General features: G+C 36.6%; 1 protein-coding gene across 1 annotated transcript in view; it reads right to left on the minus strand.

The window, feature by feature from the left end:
* Positions 1-1,760: 1,760 nt before the first annotated feature.
* Mfsd14b (major facilitator superfamily domain containing 14B) overlaps positions 1,761-26,136 on the minus strand; it is a 46,818-nt gene continuing 22,442 nt past the window's right edge. The window contains exons 3-12 of the mRNA XM_060380347.1: positions 24,523-24,585; positions 19,107-19,234; positions 16,913-17,027; positions 12,000-12,218; positions 10,440-10,553; positions 8,823-8,894; positions 7,269-7,381; positions 6,383-6,480; positions 4,659-4,798; positions 1,761-3,701 (exon numbers count right to left, since the gene is read on the minus strand). Coding sequence (XP_060236330.1) covers positions 3,453-3,701; positions 4,659-4,798; positions 6,383-6,480; positions 7,269-7,381; positions 8,823-8,894; positions 10,440-10,553; positions 12,000-12,218; positions 16,913-17,027; positions 19,107-19,234; positions 24,523-24,585 — 1,311 coding nt within the window. The 3' untranslated portion in view covers positions 1,761-3,452. The remainder of the gene's footprint in view (positions 3,702-4,658; positions 4,799-6,382; positions 6,481-7,268; positions 7,382-8,822; positions 8,895-10,439; positions 10,554-11,999; positions 12,219-16,912; positions 17,028-19,106; positions 19,235-24,522; positions 24,586-26,136) is intronic.

Below are 26,136 nucleotides of genomic sequence, written 5' to 3' on the forward strand. Positions count from 1 at the left end.
TAAACTTACTATCCCTTCTGCTTTTAGAGAAATAACTTTGCCACTATTTGGAAGTCTTTCTTGTGCCTGGAGATTGCGATAAGCACAGATAATAAAGATAGTAATTTCGAAATGAGGACATGACTCCAGGAATCTTCTTGGACTATTTCCTCCTAAGCAAATTCAAACAGGGTAAACTTAAAAATAGTTGACAAATCTGACTGGCCAGATTTGGTAACAGATTCAAAACCTCTTTTTACAGTACTCTTAGAGCTCTCTGAAAATAGTTTAAAAGATGGGATAGGGTTCATCTATGGAGGAACTGAACTCAGTGAGATAGCTTGACTAAAATAGCCTTTTCCTATTTAATAGTGTAGATGATGAAAACATGAAAAGGAGAATACCCCATTATTTTGGAGATACTAATTTCATGGGATGACCAAGAACAGCAGCAGCAGTGCAGCGGGGCCAGCTGGAGCTTAGAAAACAATCTGTGTGTGCTGCAGAGGGTGGAGCTGGAGAAGTGACTCAAGCCCTTTGGAGGAGCCCAGGAGATCATGAGTGAAACCTAGACATTGGACATTGTGTTATTTACACTTTTGGAGTTTGGTTTTGCTTTGAGTTCGTTGTGACTGTGCCCTGGTTCTTTCCTCTTTAAGTAAGAAAAGTATTTTTCTTTTTTCACAGGAGCCCAAAGTTTGAGACTGAATTTTAATAGATTGGCTGTTTTAAAGACTGAACATTTGAATTTGTAAAGATTGTGGGATTTTTAAGGTTCTTTCTCCCCAATGTGAGATCTCGGGGATGAAGGAGAAAGTAGAGGTGGTTTAACAGTAATGTGTTTGTGTGTCAAGTTGTCCAGGGCTCAGTTGTGCTGGGTGGCTTTATGTCAGCCTGACAGAGGCTGACGTCACCTGAGGGGAGGGAACCTCGACTGAGAAAACGCCTCTGTAAGACTCTGCCAGAGGTTAGCCTTTAGTACACTTCCTTAATTAGTGCTTGACAGGGGAGAGCTGAGCCCTGGGCTGTGGTCCTGGGTGCTGTAAGAAAGCAGACTGAGCAAGCCCTGACAATCAAGCCAGTAAGCAGCACCCCTCCATGGCCTCTGCAAAGTTCCTACTGTTTGAATTCCTGTCCTGACTTCCTTCAGTGATGAACAGTGATGTGGAACTATAAGCCAAATAAACTGTTTCCTCCCCAACTTGCTTTCTGGTCATGGCTTTTCATTGCAGCAACAGAAACCCTCCTTATGACAGGCACTGGGCAGGCCTGGCACATCGCAGTGTATGTGGTATAGTGGCTTTGGGTGGAGTCTCCAGCAGGCCTTACTATCTAGAGGTTTATATACAGTAGTAACAGGAGGTGTCCAGCAGGCGATAAAAAATGTAGACTGGGCAACAGTAGTAGTGTCTGAGTGTTGATCTGTGCAAGTGAGTCCAGTACCCAAGAAGGCCAGAGGCGTGATTCCCTGGCCGTGGGCCTCCCACTGTGATGCTGCACGTGGGTAGCCAACTTTTCCCTCAGCAAGAGCATAAGCATTCTCTCCAGCCTGGTTTTGTTTGACAGATTTTTTGTTTTGTATCTTTAAGTTATTAGGAACAGGAAGAAGTATTTCTACACCCATATCAACACTGTTCATGTTGTTATAAATATGATGTTTGATGGGAGATTTTCAAGAAACTGTTAAAACATTTTTAAAACCGTTTTTTTTTTTAAATTAGCTGAAGGATTACTAACTCATAGGTACCCATCCCCCCAAAAAACCAAAAGAGCAATACCAATTTGTTTTTAAGACATAAGTATCCGTTGAAAATTTATTATGCATTAGGAAGCGTAACCTAAAAACCAACAGCATAGTAAAAAGATATGTTATATCTGTTCATGGCAGAACAGGCTTCAAAATATATTTTCCTTTAAATGTATCAGTCAGTACACAAGCCTTTATAAAAGTTGTATATATTTTTTCTGTCAATACCTTCATTATTTATAAATACAAGATTTACACAGCACCCCATCAAAAAAATTAAAATCCTTACAAATATCTACATGTTTTCATACCTATAAAACATTCAAAGGAGTGCTTTGTTAAAGATAGACCCAAGTTACTCAGCAACTTTAAACATCGACAAAGAAGTTACTCCTGTAATCACATCCACCCTAGTCCATCACTATTCTTCCTCTGCCTGTGCCAATTCTGTCAACACGTTAAATGATTGTTTAAAACTTGTTCTGTGTCAGCATGCTGTCTGTTTACTCACATATGTTCTGTTTTTAAATATATTAAAATAAAATGTATATAGTTTCTTTTCCAAAAAAAAAAAAAAGATAGACCCAAGTTAATGGTCCATTTACTGTGCAGCAAAATATAAAATCTGTAGTTTCCTTTGTCCATAAAACATCTCAAAAATTAGCAAGACATTTATCATGAAGCTGAGATTCACTAACCCTCATATTTTAGAAAGGATTTTGATATGCACATTCCCAAAAGATTCTAAAATCAGAATAACAGACTGAGATACAGATTAGTTAAAAATAAACACATTCTACATTAACAGTTAAGGCAGGATTATGGTAAAGAAAACAAGGAGGACATAGAGAGATGGGAAGAAGCATAGAGTAGCATATTGTGAGCATGAACTTGGAAACAAATGTCATTGCTACCTGTTACTCTCATTCCTTTTAGGAATGTTCAACATTTTTAAACAAAGCACTTTTCTGGAAGTAGACGCTGATTTCTTTGTTGCCACTAGAAGGCTTCATGGTTAACTGCTTTGCTTTGAAATAGGATCTTAGTAGGCTGCTATGGCTAGCCTCAATCTGGACACAAAGCTGCTTGTTCAACATAATTTAAATTTTCTAAGAAAGATTTCCTTTATCTGATAAAGGTGATCATTGATCAATGTTATTAATGTTCATTTTTCAAGAGCTTAAGAAGTAGAGAAAATAAAGAGAAAGCAAAACTAGGTTTTCACCTGACCTCTGGACAAGGTCAGTAGATCCCTGATACCAAGTGACTCTTAAGAATGGCCACTCATCAACATTTATGGGCTAAGCAGGAATGATTCACAGAAAGAGAATGAAAAGAGGCAGTTAATACTATCATCCCACACCTTCTACCAAAAGGACATAGAAAAACTGCTGTCACTCTTGTTCCAGTTACTGAAGGAAAGATGACCTTTCCTATCACAGACATGATTTTTTTTCTATTAAAATTTTAAAGTCTAGATTCTAGATAATCTTGAAAGTTTCATATTATTTACAGTGAAGCATTTTCAATCTTTCCTAAGAGGGGGGAAAAAGATGGAAGTAAAGGAATAGAAAGAGGCAGAAGAGTGAAGGGCAGAGGCATGAGAAGAGTAACTTATTAAACTTGGCCCAAAGGATGCTGCTAGCATCGCCCCTCCAGCACCATGAAGTCTCCATGTGGTGCAGCTTCCTCCATGGCTCTCTGCAGAACCTTCTGTACTGTTGGGTTATAGCTCAGTGCACTGATTTCCAGGTTCTTCAAAGGAGAGCTCCCAGATGCTGCTGTCTTGCAGTAATGGCTCAATGTCCTCATCACTGCCCCGTTCAGGCGGCGTGCTTAGGCTGCCACTGATGCTGTTGTTATGTTTTTGAACTCCACTGGTTTTACGGTATTCAGGGATGAATAAGGCAACCAAAAAAGACATAAGAACTATACATGCTCCAAATAAAAACGGCGGGCCTGGGATGAAAGCTCCCTAATGGGAAACAAATAAAGACAGAAGTTTGGTTAAGTTTCTCTCTCTCTCTCTCTCTCTCTCTCTCTCTCTCTCTCTCTCTGTCTCTCTCTGTCTCTCTCTAAGACAGTCTTGGGCAGTCTTGACATCACAACCCTTCTGCCAATATCCCCCAAATGCTAGAATTATAGGCATATATTACCATACCCAGCATGGTTAGGCTTTTCTTCTAAACTCCAACCTAGTTTTGAATGAAGTCACTATAGAGTTCATTGTCTTCTCATAAGCCTGTATCTCATTAATCAAGGCAAATTCTAATAGCCTTTACAAAGGCAACAATACAAAAGCAACATACAAAAGCATCAATTTTCTTTCTGTAATCTAATCTTGTTACTTCAGATCATTCATTTCCACATATGAACAGTAATAATTTCAGGTGTCTACAAAACTCTGTATTAAATGTTTCTCAAAATGAAAGCATATTAGCTCAATTTTAACAAGTTTTTGTTGTTGTTGTTTTAAAGATACCTTGTATCCCAGGTAGGCCTCATACTTACACAGCTAACAGTGACCTTGAACTTACGACCTTCAGTCTTTACTTCTGAGCACCGGAATTGCAAGCATGCGCCATCCACTTTTGAGTTTGTGCATTCGTACAAGCGCCTACCAACTGAGCTACCTCCCAACTCCCTACAGTAGATTTCTAGGTAACTCCATATCTTATTTAGATTGAACTTAGCCAGATAATAACATACTATTCATAGTGACTATATGGGTGAAAAGAGAATACAAATCAATTACAGACACCTTTTTTCATATAAGACATTAAATCTGTTATGAACCCTTTCTAATCCCAAGTAACAATCAGGGACTTTGCTGCTGTCAAATACAATGATAATAAAAAAATAGGAATTAAAAGCCACAAGATTATGCTATAATAAAACACAACCAGTATTATAACATAAATCACCAAATTACCTGTAGGGGATCATCAGAATTCAATTTTGGGCCCATCTCACTCAGTTCAACATGGAACATGTAGAATATGAAGCCGTACAGCGCTGGCCCTAGGCCATTGCATAGCCCTCGGATTCCAGTTACAATCCCCTGGGCAACCCCTAAACCACAATAAGAAAGGAGTCAGTCTTCCTAGAAAAGTGCCTTACCATATGCACTTTCCATCATGCTATGACAGAGATTTGGCTAGACTGAGACCCCCCTAATTTAGGCTAATTATCTTAAAGCATCTATAACATTCATTAGGTTTCATTATATTTTCATTCATTATACAAATGTTTTCTTGGCTGTACTATATCCACTGAATGGTTAGTACTCTGTACTTAGTTCTACAAGAAGGAAAAAAAAATGCATTGTTGTTGAAAACCTTTTGGACCAGATCCACCATTTAATGGAAAATAAAATATAAAATTATTATTTCTTTATCAGGTAATTTTAATTTTTCTATGGATTAAGACTTCCTTGCTTGTCCCATTTAATTGTTCATGTCAACTAAAAATACATCCTCCCCTTGGATGGCACTGGCCACATGTGAATACAAATAGGTTCCCCTGCCCTAGGGTTGCCATCTGCATGAAGACTCAAAATTTTTGAAAGCACCAATTTCAAATATCTCTGCTTTTAATATAGTAAAAAAACATGGGTTTGAATATGAATGAGTAAATATGAAATGAATATTTCTGTAATCCAAAAACAGTCAAGCATAATAGCATTCACCATTACCTGAGTTATTTCATTTATTGGTGACACACAAAGGGTGTCACAAGTCCATAAATCTAAGAATGGATACATATAATAGCAAATTCACTATGTGAGAAAACAGGTGTAATGATAATGAATAAACTATCTTTTAAATTTTAATTTTTGTTGAATATTTTAAAGTCTTCTTAAGAATTAAAAAAAAAAATTCCTTCAGGGAAAGAGGTATAGCCTAGTGCATTCTAGGATTTGATACTGCTACAAAACAAAATCACTATGTACATATATTTTGCCTTATACACACACACACACATATAACATTTTAAATGCTCTCTAAAATTCTCAATTTTCCTATAACACAAATTAATATTATAAGGAATATTTACAATGAAATAAAAAACAATAAATGAAACAAAAATCTCCTACTTCCTGACTATAGTAAGCAGGACCATTAGAAGATGGAGAAAAAGGGGTTAATTTTGGCATCAGAACTGGCTGAAAACAGGCAGAGGAAGGAGGACTAAAGTCTGGTTTGTATACAACAGTTCTAATCTCTATTTTATCTCTCCCTATATCCAAATACTAACAACCAAACAGATTTTTCTTCATCCTTTCAAAGATCCATTTCTTAAATTAAGCTCCTAAGACTTTCAATTATTTCAACTTAATTTAGGTGACTAAGTAGATATTCCATTATCAATTTGCTATTATTTAATAGAAATCTGCTGAAATAAGGTTATAAACTGATTAATCCTGATGGCAATATATAATCAGAACTGAGACTGGAAATGGATCTTTTCTATTTCTAACTCTTACTAACAGTCTGGATTGCTACAGTGAGTGTGAGGAAGGAGGAAAACAGAACTTCTTCTATGGCAAGTGCCTACCGTTGTCAATTGCTATTATTGTGGAGAATTTAGGATTTCATACTTCCAGGCAAAGAGGTTCCAGCTGAAAATACAAAATGCAAGGAGTACAAATCTCACCTTGCTGATCTGACTCTGCATTCCGAGAGATGAGGGCACTGACTGCTGGGAATGTAATGCTGGACATGGCAGCCACAGTTCCTGCTGCCCACATCATCCTGAAAAGATTAAGGGAGACTGCAGTGAGGATTTAAGGTGCTTTTGGTTAACATGGTCAGTGGTGACAATATAAAAATGCTCTGTATTTCTTCATTTCCATTTTATTTATTTTTCCCTTTTAAAATGGATTTTCTGGGCAATGCATGGCTTCTCAGTAATGCCAGTAATCTTATCATCTAAAAGGCTCAGGTAGAAGCAGCATGAGTTCAAGGCCAGTCTAGGTTACATAGTAAATCTGTGTGTGAAAGAATTCATACTATTAAATGATCACAGGTTACCCCATTGCCATTTTCAAGTGTAGGCTAAACGAAGTTCTTGAAAGGATGTACTTTTCTTATTTGTTTGTTCTAAATAAACACCATGCCTCCACCTGCCCCCACCCCCCACTGACTTTCTGTATTTCTTGCAAATTCATCTTTCACAGCTGCCAAAGGCTATGTGGTCTGTCAGCCTTGATAACACTGTCTGCTACCCGATGAATGAACAAAAACGGTTTGCTTCAGACCTTGTTCCCCCCCCCCCCCCCAGTGAAGGAAAAACGTTTATGTGTGAGTCCCAACAACCTATGAGAATTGTGCCCCACTGAGCTATATTTCTTTCGGGGTGGACTTTAGTGAAAACGAAAAATCTCATTATCAGAAAGTCTTTTCAAATACTTGGAGGTTTTGACTAGCTAGGTAGCTGAACCAGAATTCAAAGGACAAAAAGAAAAGGAGGAGGAGGATAGTCATCATATATGTTAATTCAGTCTGTTTGTTTGATAATATGTGAATCAGGGAAGGCTTACCAGGCCTGAGATCCAAAACCATACCAGGCAAGTTGGAACATCTGGAAACCCAAACCAAGGAGGACAGTATTCTTGTTTCCTAATGCTCTCATCCATTTACTAAGGAAGACCGTCTGCAAAGGAAAGAAAACAATTCTGAGAAGTTATGTGTGCACACAAGGATGTGATCACAAACTCAAATTCAGAGCATAAGCTCTTCTAGTGAAGTCCACTCACTGATGGCCAAAGACCTTTAAGGACACAGTCTGTCTATGACCTCAATGACAGGCAGTAGCAATAACTCTTCAGTGAAACTCTCTGGAGTTTCAAGGGCTTCAATGCTGACCTGGGTTTGGAGCTGTTGATCTCCTTCCAGAGAAGCCTGGCGGGTGCTCTTCCAGAACCTCAGCAAAGGCTAACACAGCTACACCCCAGTTATCATGACTTAGAGGACTACAAGCACTTAATGTTCAGCAGAATCCCACACCTAAATGTTCAGCAAGATTTAATATTCACTCATACTTAACAATTACCCAAAATCAAGAATGATATGAGCTTTGTTTTAATAAATATATATTCTTTTAAATACAACTTGTAGGGACAGTATGAAAAGAAAGATAAAGACACCAAAAGACAAACAGACATGGTTAATGTGAAAAACAAATGAAAATCATTATCAACTGAGAAGTTTAACATACTTAATACAGCCAGAAAACAAAACAAAACAAACAAAACCAAGGAACAGCCTTTGTTTGCATACATTCCCATGAGCCTTTTCATGCGCTCATTTGGTAGGACCAGTTAGTTTCCCAGAAGAACATACAGTTTGGCCTAGGTGCCATTTCAAGGGAATCCACCAATGCTGCCGTGAACACTCTTTATGGACTGACAACCGTAATAGTTGGAGAGTGTTTACTGCTGTTTTCTCACTACATATATTCTAACGTGCTGATTCTTATCTGTTTAGTCCAGGGGACAGCAGCACCTAGCAGAAATTTTTTCTACCTAATTTTCACCATTAAAGAAACATTGAAAGGCCTTCCTCTGGTTAATTTTGCAGTATCTGGTTACGTTATTTCTTCTTTAAAATAGTTCTTACGCCTATTTGTTTCATGTGTGTGCGCATGTGCCAGCAGTATGTGAATGTCAGAGAACAACTTACAAGAGTCAGCTTTTTCCTTCTACCACGTAGGTTCTGGGGAAACTTGGGCCATTGCTTGGTGACAAGCACCTTTTACTAAATCATTCTGCCACCCCTTCAACCTAGTTGTTTTGGAAGTAGAAAGAGTCAACCTAGCACAAACTACAAATAATATTCTAATAAAATCTGTGTGAAGCTCTGCCGCGTCCCAAGGACCTGAACAGTCGGTGGATGCCCAGTTCTGTGAGCTGAGCCCTCTCAGCCCTCTCAATGTGGTGCTCTACATGAGCAAGGTGTGTCACTGCAGCTACGGCAACAGCTGGAACAACTCTTTAAAACTTACACCCTTGGCTTCCTACAGATCTGAGGTTTTCAGGATCGAGGAAAAAAAAAGCTTTGTCATTTTAACCCACATGTTGTAAAGAAATACTCACCTGAGCCACAATGGACAGAATTCCTACCATAGCTATGAATGCTACAATTTTCACAGATCCAAAACCTATGACCTGTAGAAATGAAAGCAAAACAAAACCACTTTTGTAATAGAAGTATTAGAGATAATAAGAAATTTTGTTTTCCTACTGAAATTGATAGAAAAAAAATAACAGGAAAGTTCACAAAAGCAGTAGAAATTAGGACAGTTACAGAAGCTGAAAAAAAAATTAACCTGTAATTTATATTTAAATTTGACATAAACTAGTTGTAAATAGACACAAATTGTGAATCTTCTGAAAATTTTATGATGCCTATTGTTTAATATTTCCTATCTTAATTTGTCTATCTCAGTTTGGAGATAATGAGAGCATGCAAAAAAGAGGGTAAAAAGAAAGCAATTTGTCTTTTAATGTTGCTAAGGCAGTACTGGACTATCAGTGAAGTCAGTGGCTCTTGAGTCTCATACTTTAAAATTATGTGGGCAACTAAAAAGGAAAGAAGGGGAGAAGAGAAAGGAGGACAATAGGATGTCAGACCCACTGAAGATCAATTACATTAGACTCTGAGGTATGATCCAGAGCGGGTGTGCTATAAAAAGCTCCTACACACTTCAACTAAGTAAACAGCCAACTCTGACCAGCAACTGACCTCTAAACCTCCAATTATAACAATAACTATGAAATGACTAATAATTTTTAAAAGGATACTTACTTTGACTTCTACTGAAGTTCTATACAATGTAGGAAAATACGTTAAAAATAACTTTATATACTTTTCTTACTTTATAAGTATCTTTCTCCCAATCACAATTAGACAATAAAAGTACTAGAGCTAGAACCTCTGGCTTTTCTATTACTACCTAATCATATTGAAAATTACAAAATCTAGAACTGGTAGGGTAGCACATGCCTACAATTTTAGCACTTAGGGAGGTGGAGGCAACCTATTATCAGCTTTATTGCTTTATTCATTAAACACAGAAGCAATACCATGAATGACCTTTTCACAAACTATAGATTGAATGATGCTAATGCATAAACGTATATAGGCTCAGAACAGTACCAAATCAGCCACTTTGGTACCAGTTGTCTACCTGTGGGGAACAGAGATGACAGCTCTGTATCTTCTCTTAATTTGGTTTGATCTAAATCCTGTTTTAGAGAAGAGTCGCAGAGCCTGACTTGGTGGTGGATGCCTTTAATCTCAGCACTTGGGAGGCCAAGGTAGGCAGATCTCTGAGTCTGAGCTTAGCCTGGTCTACATAATGAATTCTACACCAACACAGTACATATACAGACTCAAAAGCCTCAGAATTTTGTTTTTGGTAATCTCTCACAAGAAATTTTCCCCAGTAGATGTCTTACTAAGTTGCTCACACTGTTCTTAAGTCCCGATATGCCTAATGAGAAGCTAGGTATGGTTCTACACCTGTAGTTCCATTTACTTGTTATAAGGCCGTCACTGATGTCAGCAATGAATTATAGGTCCCTGCTTTATGAGGTCTTTAAAACAAGTTCACATTTTCTTCTCTACAGTGGTTTCCCCAACTTATCTTAGACAAGTTTCAATCTTTGCTATTCTACATGTTAAAAGGATCCTGAGGATCTATTACTCACCTGCCTGAGATAGAGAAAAAAGCTTGAATACTGCCCAGCTTCAGGAAGGTATGAGAGAAACACTGTGATGCAGATCAGTAAGACAGTAGAATCTTTTCCAACTTTCTTTAATGACTGGGAATAAGCAGAAAGCATATACATGTCAATGTTCTTGCAATACTGACTTTACCATTTCCAAGAGATTCTGAACATCCTATAACAGACCCTGAAAAAAATATTTCTATACAACTAAGAAAAATTGATTTCTTTTTCTGGATTTGTAAAATAATTACTTCTTAAAGTGATTTTAATTACAAGGTTTTCTTTCTTTTTCCAACACAGGGTCTCATAGGATAACCTTGACATTCTAATCTTCCTTTCTGCCTCTTCTACAGTTTTTATACATAAATTCACTCTACTCTTCAAACTGTTGATATTCAGGTTGCCTGAAATCAGGAAGACAATTGGTATGTTCTAAAACTTTTATTTTAACAGTAATACTGAATGACAAGTGTCACAGAAGTTTTAGGGTACCATCTATAACCTTTATATAATTAATACCCCAAACAGCTAATTTCTCCTGAAACCTTCTACAAAAGACATTAGAGCAGTTAACATATACATTTAACTGAAGTCCTTACAGCTGCTCTGAAAAATAATCCACAGTAATTCTATTTCACAGAAGTTTCTACATGTAACTTGATCACTAAAAAGGAAAAAACAAACAAATACCCAACTTGTAGGTTCCCTAGCCCATTCCTGCTTCCTTCCCCAAACTCCTCTCTCGCCATTTTGACAACAAAGAGTAACTGACAAGCTCTGCAGGAAGTAATCTGAGTGATCATACAGAAAATAATTTCAAGGGATTGGGGAGATGGTTCACAGTTGGGGAGGTGCCTGCTGTACAACCATATGGAGCCAAGTTTGGTCGGCAGTACTCACATAAAAACCTAGGCATTATGGTGCACGCATGCCTATAACCCTAGCACCGGGAAGGCAGAGACAGGAGAATCCTTAGTGCTTACTGGGCAGGTAGTCTTGTTGGATTGATGAGCTCCAGGTTCACTGGAAACCCTCACTCAAAAAATAAGGTTGACATGGATAAATGAAGACATCAGACATCCACCTGTGGCCTACACAAGCTCACACAATCTGGCTTAGCAACTGTTCTATAGAAGCAAATGCAGTAGGGAGAGAGAGGTGGGCATACTTTTTCCAACACCACTTCTTGTTGGTGTGATCTACTCCCCAATACCACCCTCTCCAACCATCTTTCTTCATTTGAAGATAAAACAACCATGTCCTTGAGGGTAACCTGGATACTTATTTTGTCTCTTATAATTTACATGGCTTAATTATTAAGTCTATATATTTCTCAGTCTCTCAGCCCCTTACTTGTAATTAAAGTTTTTCTATTTTTACTGTAAAAGAAATGACTCAACAACTATTGGGAATCTTTGTATACATAGTCTTATTTTCTTAGCAAAAAGATATATATATATATATATATACATATATATGATATATGTTATAATATATATAATACATATATAAAGTAAATATTTTCATGTCTTAATTTACCGCAAAAGGGTCCGCTTGTTTCCAAGAAATCTGAGCTCCCCAGGAAGCAGGTCTAATTTTCTCTGGCAGAGATTCTGGAACTACCACTAAAATGAAGCAGATGTCTAGGACAGCCACCACTGTGGCTACCAGCACAACAAGGCTATCTCCATAATTTGCAGAGAGGTATGTTCCAATGGCTGGGCTGGTAACCAGACTAGCTGCAAAGGTGGCTGAGACCTATGGAGAAAAGCATAGTCACTTAGGTTCCCAGAAGATAAATATCAGTGGAGAGAGCATCCCTTCCCCAGAGCCCCACATGCTGCAGCTATCCTCTTCTGTACTTTTCCTTTAAGGTTTCTTTTATGAGTGAATGTGTAAGCACCATATACATGCCTGGTAGCCACAGAGGTCAGAAGAGGAACTGGAGTTATGGATGGTTAGGAGCTGCTGGGATCAAATCTGAGTCCTCCAAAAAAACAACTGCTCTTAACTGCTAAGCCATCTCTCCAGCTCCCTCTCCTAGCTTTGGCAAAATAAATGTGTTTCAGAGGAAGACAATGCAAACAGTCCTGATGAGACCTGATAGGTTATGGTCAGGTGGAAGGGGAGGAGGACCTCCCCTATCAGTGGACTTGGGGAGGGGCATGGGAGGAAATGAGGGAGGGTGAGATTGGGAGGGGCTGAGGGAGGGGACTACAGCTGGGATACAAAGTAATTAATAAAAAAATAAATTTTAAAAAGATGAACGTGTTGCACACACAAAAAAAAAAACCAAAAGAGAAAAAAAAGCAATTTTGCTTTAAAATGTATTCACACACTGTTAACTAGGTGGAGATATGCTCAGAGCTATAACTAAAATAGGATAAAAATTAATATGTATGTAGAAACCTTCCTCATAAAACATTCACTGTTTTTGTTTGTTTAATTGGAAAACAGAGACGTGCAAAGAAGAATATGAAAACAATTCCTATAGAGCGAGGATTACAGTTCAGTGGCATGACACTTGCCTAGCATGTGGCATAGCAGCTCATGGCTATATCACAGTACTTAGGAGGCTGATGCAGGACTAATGAGTTCAAGGATAGTTCTAGGCTAGAGAGTAAGACTGTCTCAAAAAACAAACTCTCTGAAGAGCTAATCTCTCAAGTACTGTATCTGATTCATCCAAAAACACATACGTTCCCACACACCCATTTATCACTTTATGATCATTTCATTAACACAACAGGGGGAAAAGAAAAAAGCAGTCACCAAAAGAAAAAATCAATCAAAATAAAAGAATGAAGGCTGGGAATATATAGCTAAGTAGCAGACTGGACGACAGACTCAGGGCCCTGAGTGTGATCATTAACACAACTCACACAAACTCACACACAAAAGAAAATAAAAAAGACGTGTGGTGGTGGAAGCTTCTGGTTAGAGGCCACGGCTGGGAGCCTTAGGCATTCCTATGTTCTCGAGATTTAGAAACATAATTTAAGTATTCATTCTCTCTAAGCAGATTACAGTACCAAAAGCATACTGATACGTTATTAAAGCTACAAGATTCTATTAGAAACAAAAGAAGTTACATAAGGACTCAGTGAGTTAACATAAAAAATGTGGGCTGTAGAAGTGGCTCAGAGGTTAAGAATGCTGACTGCTCTTCCAAAGGTACTGAGTTCAATTCCCGGCAACCACAAGGTGGCTCAAAATGAAATCTGGTGCCCTCTTCTAGAATGCAGGCAGAACACTGTATATGTAATAAATAAATAATTATTTAAAACAATAACTTAAAAAAAGAAAATAAAAAAATATAATGAAGAGGACATGAAATTGGAAGATTGAACGGAGGGAGTGGGGGATGGGTATGATCAAGATATATACATGTACGACATTTTAAACTAAGTAAAAATAAGTAGAAATAATTTTATCTGACTGTGACTGCTAATAAGCCAATGACATTCTTCTGTCATTCTACAACTGAATATTAAAAATATAATACATATAAAATTTAAGCTACACTAAGAAGTTTTAAAAACTAAAAATGATAGAAAAAGTTTTGGAAGGGAATAAAGATATGGAGAATTTTAGTTTGGGAAACAAAAATTCCTGAAACTCAGTATTTATCAAGTACCTGATGATGACAAAGATGGCACCAAGTTTATTTGGGGGAAACAAACAAACACCCTCGAGCAGCCACATAGCTGCACCACAAATTGCTAACACTTAAAAATAGCTCTGGGAGCAGTGCTATACTTTCTTACGGTGCTACGTGAGCAGTGGGGTAGTACCTTCAAGTATTATGGGAACGATGTTACTTCAGTTTTATGAGGCCACAGGTCTCATAAGCACCTGAGGATACTACCAAGTAGGCTACTTTATGTTTTAGGACATACTTTTGCAGTTTTTTTGTTTTGTTTTAAATTATCTAAACCCACATTTAACAACATATATTAGAACTCTGTTGTGGTGAGGTCATCCTATAAATTCATTCACCAGATGCAGTGAAGATTAACTTAACAGTAGTATTATTCCTTGCTATACCCTTAAACTTTCTTGGTTTCCTGAAGAAGTTTAATAAAGGAACGTGTGTTTTAATATAAACTGAATAGATATAAAAAATGCCCTTTAGAATTTAATTAACACATCCTGGAAACAATTGGCAGTAAATTCTCTGCAAGATAGGTTGTAAGAGAGTTACTGCCAAAGGCCCTAGGCCTGAGACAAACCTAAGTAGCCTACTGCTGAGCTGCAAGAGCTGAAGGCATCACACTTCAGCATGACACTATATTAGCTGGGATGTTCACTCACTGGCTTCCTGCCATGTCCCATGAGTAAGCACTAATCCTAACTGCCTGCAACTTTACAATGAGGAACTGAACTAGAAATTAAGTAATTAATCAAATTAGGTGATGGTCACTTCTGGTGACTACGAAAACCCTTTCCATAATTAGCATAGAACCAATGTAAATTATTTTTCCACTGAAAGCAAAATATAGCTACTAAAAACTCTATCATAAGGAAAAGATAAATGGGGCTAGCAAAATGCCTCAGCAGCTAAGGGTGCTTGCTGCACAGGCCTGGTAACCTGAGTTTAAGTCCCAGGACATGATAGAATAGTGACATCTAAAAAGTATTCTCTGACTGCCACATGAATGCTATGGCACCTACTCTCACACACTTATACACACACAGATAGAGTAAATAAATAAATTCCCAAAAAGAGAAAAGCATTTAACCTTTCAAGGAAACAAAATGTCTAACCAATCATACATTATCTAATGTACATGCATCAAAGCTTACATGAGCTATCTTCCATGAATATGCACAAGTTTTATGTTTTCATAGATCTGCTAACATTTTTATAGTCTAGTAACATTGTAGGGAAATTACTATGTCCACAGACATTTCTCATGATTAAGAAGGTGGAGAAGAAAGCTGCACTTTTATGAGATACAGAATCTTGGTGCTCTTCACAGCCCTGATGGCTAACACAGCCTACCGTGAGTATTTGCTTTCTTTTGAAGCATTTCTATTCACTTTCTCTTCTAATCTGCACACCATTGTACAGGCACCTTCAATTTAAGATAAAGTATGAATAATATTCACAGGAAGGGGAAGGAAGAGAAAGTTCAGACAGTAGTCAGAGGGAAAGTAAAGCTTTGTAACTACAAGTGTCAAAGTCAACAAACTATTTTATGAAACAGTAGTAACTTTCCTGTAGGTTGAAAACTGACAGGTGAATGTACTCATTTCACTAGTCAACAAGAAAAAGCACTTTGGGGCTGGAGAGATGGCTCAGAGGTTAAGAGCACTGGCTGCTCTTCCAGAGGTCCTGAGTTCAATTCCCAGCAACCACATGGTGGCTCCCAGCCATCTATAATGAGATCTTGTGCCCTCTTCTGATGTGAAGGCATACATGCAGATATTGTATCCATAATAAATAAATAAATTAAAAAAAAAAAGAAAAAGAAAAAGCACTTTACTCTAAGAAGCAGTATTTTTTAAAAAAAGGGTACAAGAAGGAAAGTGATGATCTGATTTCTGGCATTTACCCTTCTTTAATCTAGTACTCTATGCTGTCTAGCCATATCACTTTTCTTCTTACAATGTACACAAATATCCCAGACACCGAACACGTGCCTACAACTGCCCATCAATAGGAGTATATGCTATCTTATCCCTACACCATTTGAAAGTAACTTAGAGAAGGTAGATCTCTGAGGTTGAGGCTGGCCTAGCCTACACAGCAAGTTCCAGGGCTAAACAGTAAAACCCTGTCAAAAAACAAAAAAGAAAAAGAAAAACACCTTTCTGGACCAAAATGCTTCTGCTTCTAAAGAACTATTAGAATGCTGCCATTCTAATAGTTCTTTCTTCTCCTTCATAACTATAATATCATTATCATGCCTCAGAAAATGGGGCAGTCTAATATCAAATTATCAAAAATACTACCTCCAATAACTTTTGATATTTATTCAACAACAATCTGCCAAATGAATAGCCTTTTTCTACAGTGTTATGTCTCAAGTGAGTGTCTGAGACACATGTTGAGATTCTCATATTTCTCAAATCTATTTCTGCTGTTATTTTAAATTTCAATTTCTGGTCAATTTTCTCAAATCTATTTCTGATATTTTAAGTTTCAATTTCTGGTCAATTTTTAATAAAATGCAACTTATTACTCTAGTTTTTAGAAAGTCTACAAGCCTGTAATCCTAGCACTCTGAAACTCGAAGGAGGATCTGAAGTTCAAGAAACCTGAGTTTGAACTAGCCTGTCCTAAGACCCTACCTCAAAATAACAAAAAGTTTTAAGACAGGCAAATTGCTACACACCCATAATCTGAGCCCTCAAGAGACTGTGGAAGGAAGATTCTAACTCTAAAGTCAACTTAGCCTACATAAGTTTCTGTTTCAAAACCAACAAAAAATTTACGACGACCTTACCCATCCATATGCAGTACTTCTTTCATGCTCTTGAGTGAAGTCAGCTACATAGGCAAATATTACAGAGAAAGTGACTGAGAAGACTCCAGATACAGAAATCATGCCAAAATACCACCTATCAAAAGAGTGTTTAAAATATGATTAAGAACACCATCTTCTACCAGTTGAAAGATTAATTACCCAAGAAGATTTTATAATCAAAGTCAAAGAAATGATTTGGATATTATATGCTAATGAAAATAAACTCAAGTATCTGTAATACTTAAAGACAAATATTTAACAAAATAACTGGAATTTTGGCAATACTGAAAGGAATACACGTTACCCCCACCCAAGAAAAAGACAGAAAAAAAAAAAGAATAATAGGACTAAATAGAATTATAGTTTAGGTATAGTAGTAGTTTTAAAGGTAGACAATATGATAATGCTTCAAGTTTTTTAAAAATCTATACAAAAATAGTTTAAGAAAAAAGATAATCCAAACCAAAAATTTCTATAATATACATAAATACAGTGAAAAAACATCTTATAGAACACAAGATGGAGTTTATTCTACAACATAAAATATATTTTAATATTAAAATATTTATTTTAAGTTAGTAACATAATCAATCAAATTAACAGTTCTTTAAATTTTTAAAATTTTGTTATCACTGTTATTGTATCTGTATATAGGTATGATGTGAGAGAGAACAGGCATGCATGTAGCATCAAGTCCTGTATAGGTCAGACAGGAGTTAGTTCTCTTCTACTGTGGGTTCAAGGGATTGAACTCAGGTCCTCATGCTTACACATCAAGTGTTTTTACCACTGAACCGTCTCACGGGCATAGTAACAGTTTTTAAGGATCCAAAAGAAGCAAAAATAAATAAATAACCTAAAAAAAAAAGCCCTCAAAACATTTATCTAATAAAATCTGACATGTAATTCTTGATATAAATAAATTCTGATATCTAATCAATGAATCTTTATTTTAAAAGAAAAACTCCTTAAATAAAATACAAGGGACTAAACATATGACGGCTTTTCCAGGACATGGGCTCAATCTCAGGACCCACACGGCAGCTCACAACAGTCTGTGATTCCAGTCTCAGGGGATCCAACAACCTCTTCTGGCCTCTGCAGGCACCAAGTATACACATGGTACACACATACATAAAGGCAAAATGCTCATACACATTAAGTTTAAAAAGGAGGGGAGGTACGACAAGGGAAGGAAGAGCTGGCTTGAGGCCTAATGAAGAAAAAATTACAGCAGTCTTTACAAAATGGAAAAAGGGTCCATAGTCTTCACTTTAATTAGACATTAATTTATTAGCTAATAAAAAATTTAAAAAGCAGTAAACAGCATAAAACTAGAAGGAATGGGGTAATTTTTAACTCAGTAGAGAGGCATGATTCGCTAGCATTCTACCAAAAATAATTATGTGGTAGAAAATAAATTATGTTAGCCAATAAATTTACAAATATTAACAAGAATTCCTGATAATAATATGAAAGTGTTTTCATGGAGGAAGAGCATCTCTGTGATAATTAAATCGCCTAGATTCATCACACAAGGGTCTTGTGGAATATTGGCCTGTTCTTATATGAACAATGTTCACTTGGTGTCACAACGCAACGTGAGAACAAAAAAGTACAAAGGCAACAAGTCACAGTGTGGGGCAGGGACTGTTGGCACTTTCAGCACTGGCCTATAACTGACATCCCAGCACTGACAGCTGCTCTTCAATACACCTGGAACATCTCTGACTAGGTAGTTTAACCTGAAATGATCAAAGAATGCTCTGCAGATAAAAGTAAAAGCTGAGTTCATAAATGATTGGAATTGAAGTATTTTAGATTTTTTTCTTTTGGCATTTTACTTATATATGATGAGCTAGATATCTTAAGCATAGAACTCAAGTGTAAAATGGAAACCATCCATTTTCTATATACTCCTTATACACAGTATAAAATTCATTTTATATAATATTTGAAATACTTTTTTATTTTTGTATACTTGTTCACTATGAGGTAAAATCTGTACACATTTGAACCAATCGTATTTGTGTTATGTCAGTGCTCAAAATGTTTGGAATTTTTAGGTCATTTTATATTTTGGATATTTGGATTAGGATTGGTGACCAATCTGCTTTTATTTACATAGGACTCAAAACATACCAGTATGATAGTGAAGAGTTCAGCAACTCACCATGGGCTGATCCTCATCAGTGGGATAGGGAAGCAGGTAAAGAAGACTGTGCCAAGGAGAAAGGGTTTTCTGCCCCACACATCAGAGAGAGCGCCTATGAGTGGAGCACTCAGAAAGGAGAGCAGACCCTACAGAACAAACAGAAGCCCGTGTTAGATATAAAAAGCGATCCATTACTACAAGTCTTCCTTTCTACATCTAGTTACGAAGAAGGAAAATAATCCAACTTAACAGACCTGAGGTTAAAGAGAGGCAAAACAAACATGTACTACTTGCTCATAATTTGTCAGTCAGTACTGGCCATTTTTAAGTCATTACCACAATAAGAAGTTGGCGGGCAGTGGACAGATGTGACGGGGTAGGAAGAAGTTTAAATGAGCTGGGTCATGAATATACGGGTAGTCATCATATTATTTCTGTATTTAATCTTTATAACTTATTTTAAAAAGTCCCTATCAAACAAGTAAGATTTTCCCAAATCTGACCCTTACTCCCATCCTATGCCATCACTCCATATAATACTTCTGTTTTCTGAACATACCAAGTTCTTCTGTGTCAATAGGCTTATGCATAAACACTTCTGATGCTCTTCCCATATCTAAAGCCAGTATATTGCTAGGCTGTTTTGTTTATTTGCTTTTGTTTTTGTTTTAAATCAGGAACAAATAGCAATTCTTCTACCTAGTCTCTTAGATACTGGAGCAGAGAGCTCTTTACAGTATGAAGAGGAAAGGGCATAACAAACTTTTCCCACCTGGCATTTATTTCTTTTAGTGTAATTTCAATACTCTACCACAATTTGTTACTTTTGCTATCTTCTCTGCTAAATTAAAAACAGATTAATGTCACATGGTGTATGCAGTTCCTTTTCAACTCTGTACCTTTGATGCCTGTAATAGGGTCTTATAAATAGCAGCTTTCAAATATTAGAGGTAAATTAGAATTTTAATAAGAAATCAAATCAGCAGACATTTCTAAAATCACCTGAGAAGAAAAGGGAACAAGTTTAGCATTCCACAGACAACATTTGAAAGGCCTGGGATAGCAGGCCCAGGTAAACTGAAAGAGTAGAGTCAAAGGGAGAAACTCAATGGAAGAAAGATGAAACTTTTGAGCTCCTATCAGATTAAAAGAAAAAAAATTCCTCAGTGAAGAAATCAAACCTTAAGACTCCTGAGCCATCGTATACTTCAAGAAAATTTAGTATATTCTTAGAACTTAAGGAAATTCATTCAGTCGTCCTTCTGTGGCTGTCACAGTAAAAGCTAAAAAACTGCAAAGATTACAGACGAGGACCTCAGACCAGCACTACTCAGCTTCATGCATTTTAGAAAACCTGTGGAGTTTTTTAGATTTCTCTTTATCTCTGTGTATGTATATGACCTTGTGAGCTTGTGTTCACCACACGTGGACACTTGTCCGTGGAAGGCAGGGACATCAGATCTGAGCTGGAGTTACAGACAGTTGTGAGCCAACTGACATGAGTGCAAAGAACTGAACCTGGCCCTTTGCAAGAGCAGAGTGTGCTGCTAACCAACCGCCCAGCCGTCTCTCCAGCCTCTTAAAAATAGCTTATGCTGTTTAAAGTTGAGTATCAAGACCTAAACACCTAATCGGCTAATACAACTGGCAAAGAAAATGGCATGAAGAAATGTAAGATGGAAATAACCTGCTGGGCGGGAGGATCTCTGTGGGTTCAAGGCCATGCTGGAATACAAAGTGAGTCTAGGACAGCCAGGTTTCTCCAATACAGAGGAATCCTGTCTCGAAAACAAAACAAAACAACAAAAAGGGGAGGGGGGAGAAGAGAGCGAGAAAGAAGGAGGAGGGGAGCAAAGAAAATAACTAATACCAAAGCTGTAACAAAAATTCTTAAGTACAAAAAGGAAAAAAAAAAAAAAACTGATCTCAGATTTCATACAATGCTTTGTTTTCAAGCTAGAAATCAAACTCAGAGCCTTGAGTACATGAAGCAAGTATTCTATCACAGATCTATCCCAGCCCCACACACGCTGTTTTAAAACAAAGTGTATGGAAAAGCTAAAGTGTTACCATTTACACTTAAAATAATGTAATTTTATAGAAAAATTATAATCTCCTGGATCAACAATTTAAATTGTATTTTAAGTATTTTTTAAATCAAATTTTGGGTGACAGTAGCAAATATTGAAAATCTATATATTGCTAAGAGATAATTTTATAAAATCTTAACCTTTTTAGAAATCTTGGATTTCCCAGAAATCAGACTTTTTCCTGGTTAGTTTTTATGACACTAGCTAGCCCTTGATCACAGTAGGCTACAAACTCAAGAGTTTCTGATTAAGCAGGACAGCTCATAATTTGATTTACTGAGTAAGTGCTTTTTCAATATTAAATCTGCCAAGTCCACTTTGCAATTTTAAAGGTTTTAAAATTAAGGCCAGTCTGACAACAAAATTCTGGGTCCATGAAAAAAAGAGTACAGAGTATGACCTCCTTCAACTTCCAATGAAAACACAACAAGCTCAAAATTGCCCCTGCTCTGGTCACATCTGAAGATGAACACAAAAGCACTGCTGAATTTAGGGTTACAAATAAATTTAATGAATAGGCAAACTGTAATTATGGAATCCAAAAATAACAATATTTGACTATATAGTATTACTGGATTAAATATTAACTGTAAGTGGCAAAATTAATCATTTGTAGTATTTCAGGTGGGATAATTAGCCATTAAGTCTGTTATGTCATTTAAGGTTCTTATATGACAACACAGCAATTAAAGCTTATTGCTCAAGAAATTACAATTCTTTGGTTGTTCTTTAGAGGCAGGGTCTCATTATGAACCCCAAAATTAGCCTTAAACTAGGGATCTTTCCACATCAGTCTGGGTACCAAGTCTTAAAAAACAGCAACTATAATTCACCCGAAGCAAATATATATGAATTTTGTAATTATCAGCCACTACAAAAATATTAAACATGTATTTAATATATGCAGTTGGAACAGTATCTCATATACTTTTTAAAACTTTAAAACATTTTAGTTTACCTTCAAATATTAGCATGAAGTTTACAACTGACTTTGTAGTAACAATTCCAAGCAATAACAAATAAAGTACAATCTGAATTTCTGAAACTTCATTTTATATATAACATTTTATAACAATTTTTCAGTTTAATAACAGAAAAAAATCTATAATGTGGGAACAGTTTGCTCCCAAAATTATTGTTTTTCAAATGCTATATCATGATACATAATTTTAAATACACACATATATATTTTATTTATTATTTATTTATTCATTTATTTATTTTTTAAAAGAAGAGCTTTTTGTTTTGATAGGGGGTTGGATATGGGATAAAGCAAGATTTCAATCTGTAGTCCATGTTGGCCTAATGCTTCCTTTGTAGGCCAAACTCCCGATACTTGCTTTGTAGGCCAAACTCCTGAGCCTCTTATTTTACCTTCCAAATACTATTAGGGTTATAAGTATATGCCACAACTTGTAGTGAGAATTCTGGAATTTAGGTTTCTTTAATAATAATAATAAAAAAAAAACTTACTTAGAAAGACAAATGGGATGGACATTAGAAGTAGGAGAAAACAAGTAATAGGAAAGGAGGCTACCACAGAGGGCCTCTGAAAGACTCTACCTAACAGTGTATCATCAAGGCAGATGGTGAGACTCATAACCAAACCTTGGGCAGAATGCAGGGAATCATATGAAAGAAGGGGGAGTTAGTAAAATCTGGAGAGGACAGGAGCTCCACAGGACCAAATATATCTGGGCACAGGGAACTTTCCTGAGACTGATTCTCTAACAAAGGACCATGCATAGATATAACCTAGACCCCTGCTCGGATGGAGCCCATGGCAGCTCAGTATCCAAGTGGGTTCCCTAGTAAGGGGAACAGGGACTGTCTCTGACATGAATTCAGTGGATGGCTCTTTGACCTTCCCACCCCCAAGGGAGAAGCAGCCTTGATAGGCCACAGAGGAGGATACTGCAGACAGTCCTGAAGAGACCTGGTAAGCTAAGGTCAGATGGAAGGAGAACCTCTCCTACCAGTGGACTGAGGGGCAGAGAGGAGATGAGGGAGGGAGGGTGGAATTGGGAGGGAATGAGGGGGGGGCTACAGCTGGGATACAAAGTAAATAAACTAATTAATATAAAAATGAAGATTTAATTAAAAAAATGAGAAAACACACACACACAGAGAAAATTATAAAAATGTGCTTTTGTTTTAGTCCCAGGTGTAGGGATGAGAAGCTGCTTTGGACTGTGTGCAGCAGCTGACCATGATCTGTTTTGTGTTCTAGCAGAAGCATGGTTTTGCCTACTGCAGATAGTTTCTGTAATTGTGTGGTGTTTGGAATTCTAACAACTTTTCGGAGAGTCTATAAATGCGAGAGCCCAGATAGGTGTGGCTGGTAGTTTCTCAGGAGGGTTGGTTTCAGTTTGTTAGTAGTCATGCTCAAAGAAGAAACAAGAAATTAAATTAGGGATCTCTAGCTCTCTCTGCCCCCTCGATCCTTGTTTCTCTCCTATCTGGTGTTAGGGAGAGAAACTAGGGGGATAGAGGTAAGAAAAAGAAGAACCCAAAGACCTTGCTAATATTAAGAAATTTTAACACACCCATGTTTTACTGCAGAGTTCTGATTTTTTTTAAATCTTTACCTTGAAAACAAAACAAAATAACCAGTTAACCCAGTGTTAAGTCTAAACTACTCACTGAAGTTCAATATTAAAGTTCAGAAGTTATTGAAATGCAGTTTTATTCATATCCTCGAATAAACGAAAATTCTCTTTCTATTTGTCTTCTAGAGTAACATTACTTTGTTATGATCGTCAGAATCCTTAAATCATCTAAAAAAACTAATATTAATAATTAACATTGTCAAATTACTAAAGTACAATTTTAATTTGAATTATGCTAACATATTAACATACAGTATAATACACAGAGAAATATTATATAAGCTTGAAGGATGACATAGAACTGTCATATACTTTAAGGTAAAACTGTAATACATATTTTAATTTCTTAGTCAGACATTTCTGATGTATGTCTTATTAACCCTGAAATGAAAGGTCAGCTAAATCAAGTCCGGGAGACCTCTGGAAGCTCTGAATTAAGCACTAGCCAAAAAGACTCTCAAGCTGAATATTTCCTTCTTCCTCAGTCCAAGAAGACAGTCCAGTTATTCATTTTATTTTGTTACCTGGCAGAGCAATTAAAGGTTTATATACTAATTAAACTCTTGCAGACTGTCATGTATATACAGATAAAAATGGCCTAAGGTCTTCAGAGTATTCACTGGGCCTTTTAATGTTTAATTCTTTATGCCTTACAAGTATTTGTGTTGTATTTTATTCTGACTTACTAGGGATTCCTGGTTTTGTTTCATTATGAATTCACACAATTCTTCTTACCTTTAGACCTTGAATGAGGCCATTCATGAGGAATGTGTGTTGAGGAAATGTTTCATGTAAAACCTATAAAAGCAAACAAACAAGATATAGTCAAATATAAATTAAAGGTAACGATTTCTGCCTTTATTACTAGAAGGCTAAACAAATAAGATCAATTTTTAAAAATTATCAATTACTAATGAAATCTGAAAAGAACAAAACAAACAAAAAACAAAAACCCACTTCAGCCAGGGCTACAAGGTAAAACCTTGTCTCAAAAACAAAATAAACACCTTGAAGACATGAAAAGGCAGTAACATAATAAAACACTATGCAAGGACCGGACAAGAAAAACCCCAGCCCTCATAGGTGCTTCTGTCATAAATTACAGCAAAGACTAGCCAACGAAGAATATATTTTTGTTGCAACAACTTTAAGCATTTATTCCCAAAGAGTGATACAAACTCAAGGACAGACCCATGTTCGTTCTCTGAGTAGTACAGAAAAAATGTTAAGCCTTAAATGTGCATTATAGCAATTCTAAGCTAGCTAGTAGAAAACTCAAAAATAGCTTTTAAGGAAACATTCTTCCCTACATATAATGATCAGCACCTACTCAAAGATAACCCTATATACAAAAAAAAAAAAAAAAAAGACTTAAGTAATAAACAGCAAAAACCCAATTTAAGTGGGTGGGGGTAGATCCATTGACTTGAGAGATAGCTCGGTAGTTAAGAGTATATGATGCTCTTTCAGAAGACCGATGTTTCATTCTCAGTACCAATATGGGATAATTTACAACTGGCTGAAACTCTGCTTCAGTGGATCCCTTTTCTGACCTCTGTGGGAATCTACCCTCACGGGCACATACTATACTGATACATACAGTATTTTTTTTTAATCTCTTAAAATGTTACCCAAATATCAAAAAGGTACATACCCCTCAACAAAGTTGACAGTTAACTACACATTTGAAAAAGTGGAGTTTAATGTCACTTAAAAATGTATACCAAAAAAAGGTATCTACACAGTTATTAGATTTGTAAGCCAAGCTATTAGATCCATTAGCCAAGATGAAAAAAAAAAAAAAATGATGACACTAAATACAAACAAGGATATGGGCCATAAAAGCTCTCATTCATCACTGGTGGGAATACAATATAATGCAGTTACCTCAGTAGTTTATTACAAAACTAACTACACATTTAGCATATGATCCATCTATCATGCTCCTTGGCATTTGTACAAAGGACTTGAAAGTTTATCTACACAAAAACCTTTCCACAGAGGTTTACAGTAGCTCTGATAATTACCCAAACTTGGAAGGAAACAAAATATCCTTCATTAGGTGAATAGATGAGTAAACTCTGCTACACAACTATTGCTAGAAGAAAACGAGTAATCACTCATTTAAAAGACAAAAAGGAACTGTAAATGCATATTCCCAAGTAAAAGAGACCAATCTGAAAAAAGCTGTATTCTGTAACACAACATTCTGAAAAAGAAACACCACAGAAAACAGTAAAAAGATACCTGTCAGTGTCATGTATACTGCCACTGTGGTAACTACTTTTGATAAAGAGGCTTATACATGTCATGGCAGGGAATGTAAGAAATCTCTCTAATGTCCTCTCA

Source organism: Meriones unguiculatus, chromosome 3 (genome assembly GCF_030254825.1).
Source record: "Meriones unguiculatus strain TT.TT164.6M chromosome 3, Bangor_MerUng_6.1, whole genome shotgun sequence".
Classification (NCBI taxonomy): domain Eukaryota; kingdom Metazoa; phylum Chordata; class Mammalia; order Rodentia; family Muridae; genus Meriones; species Meriones unguiculatus.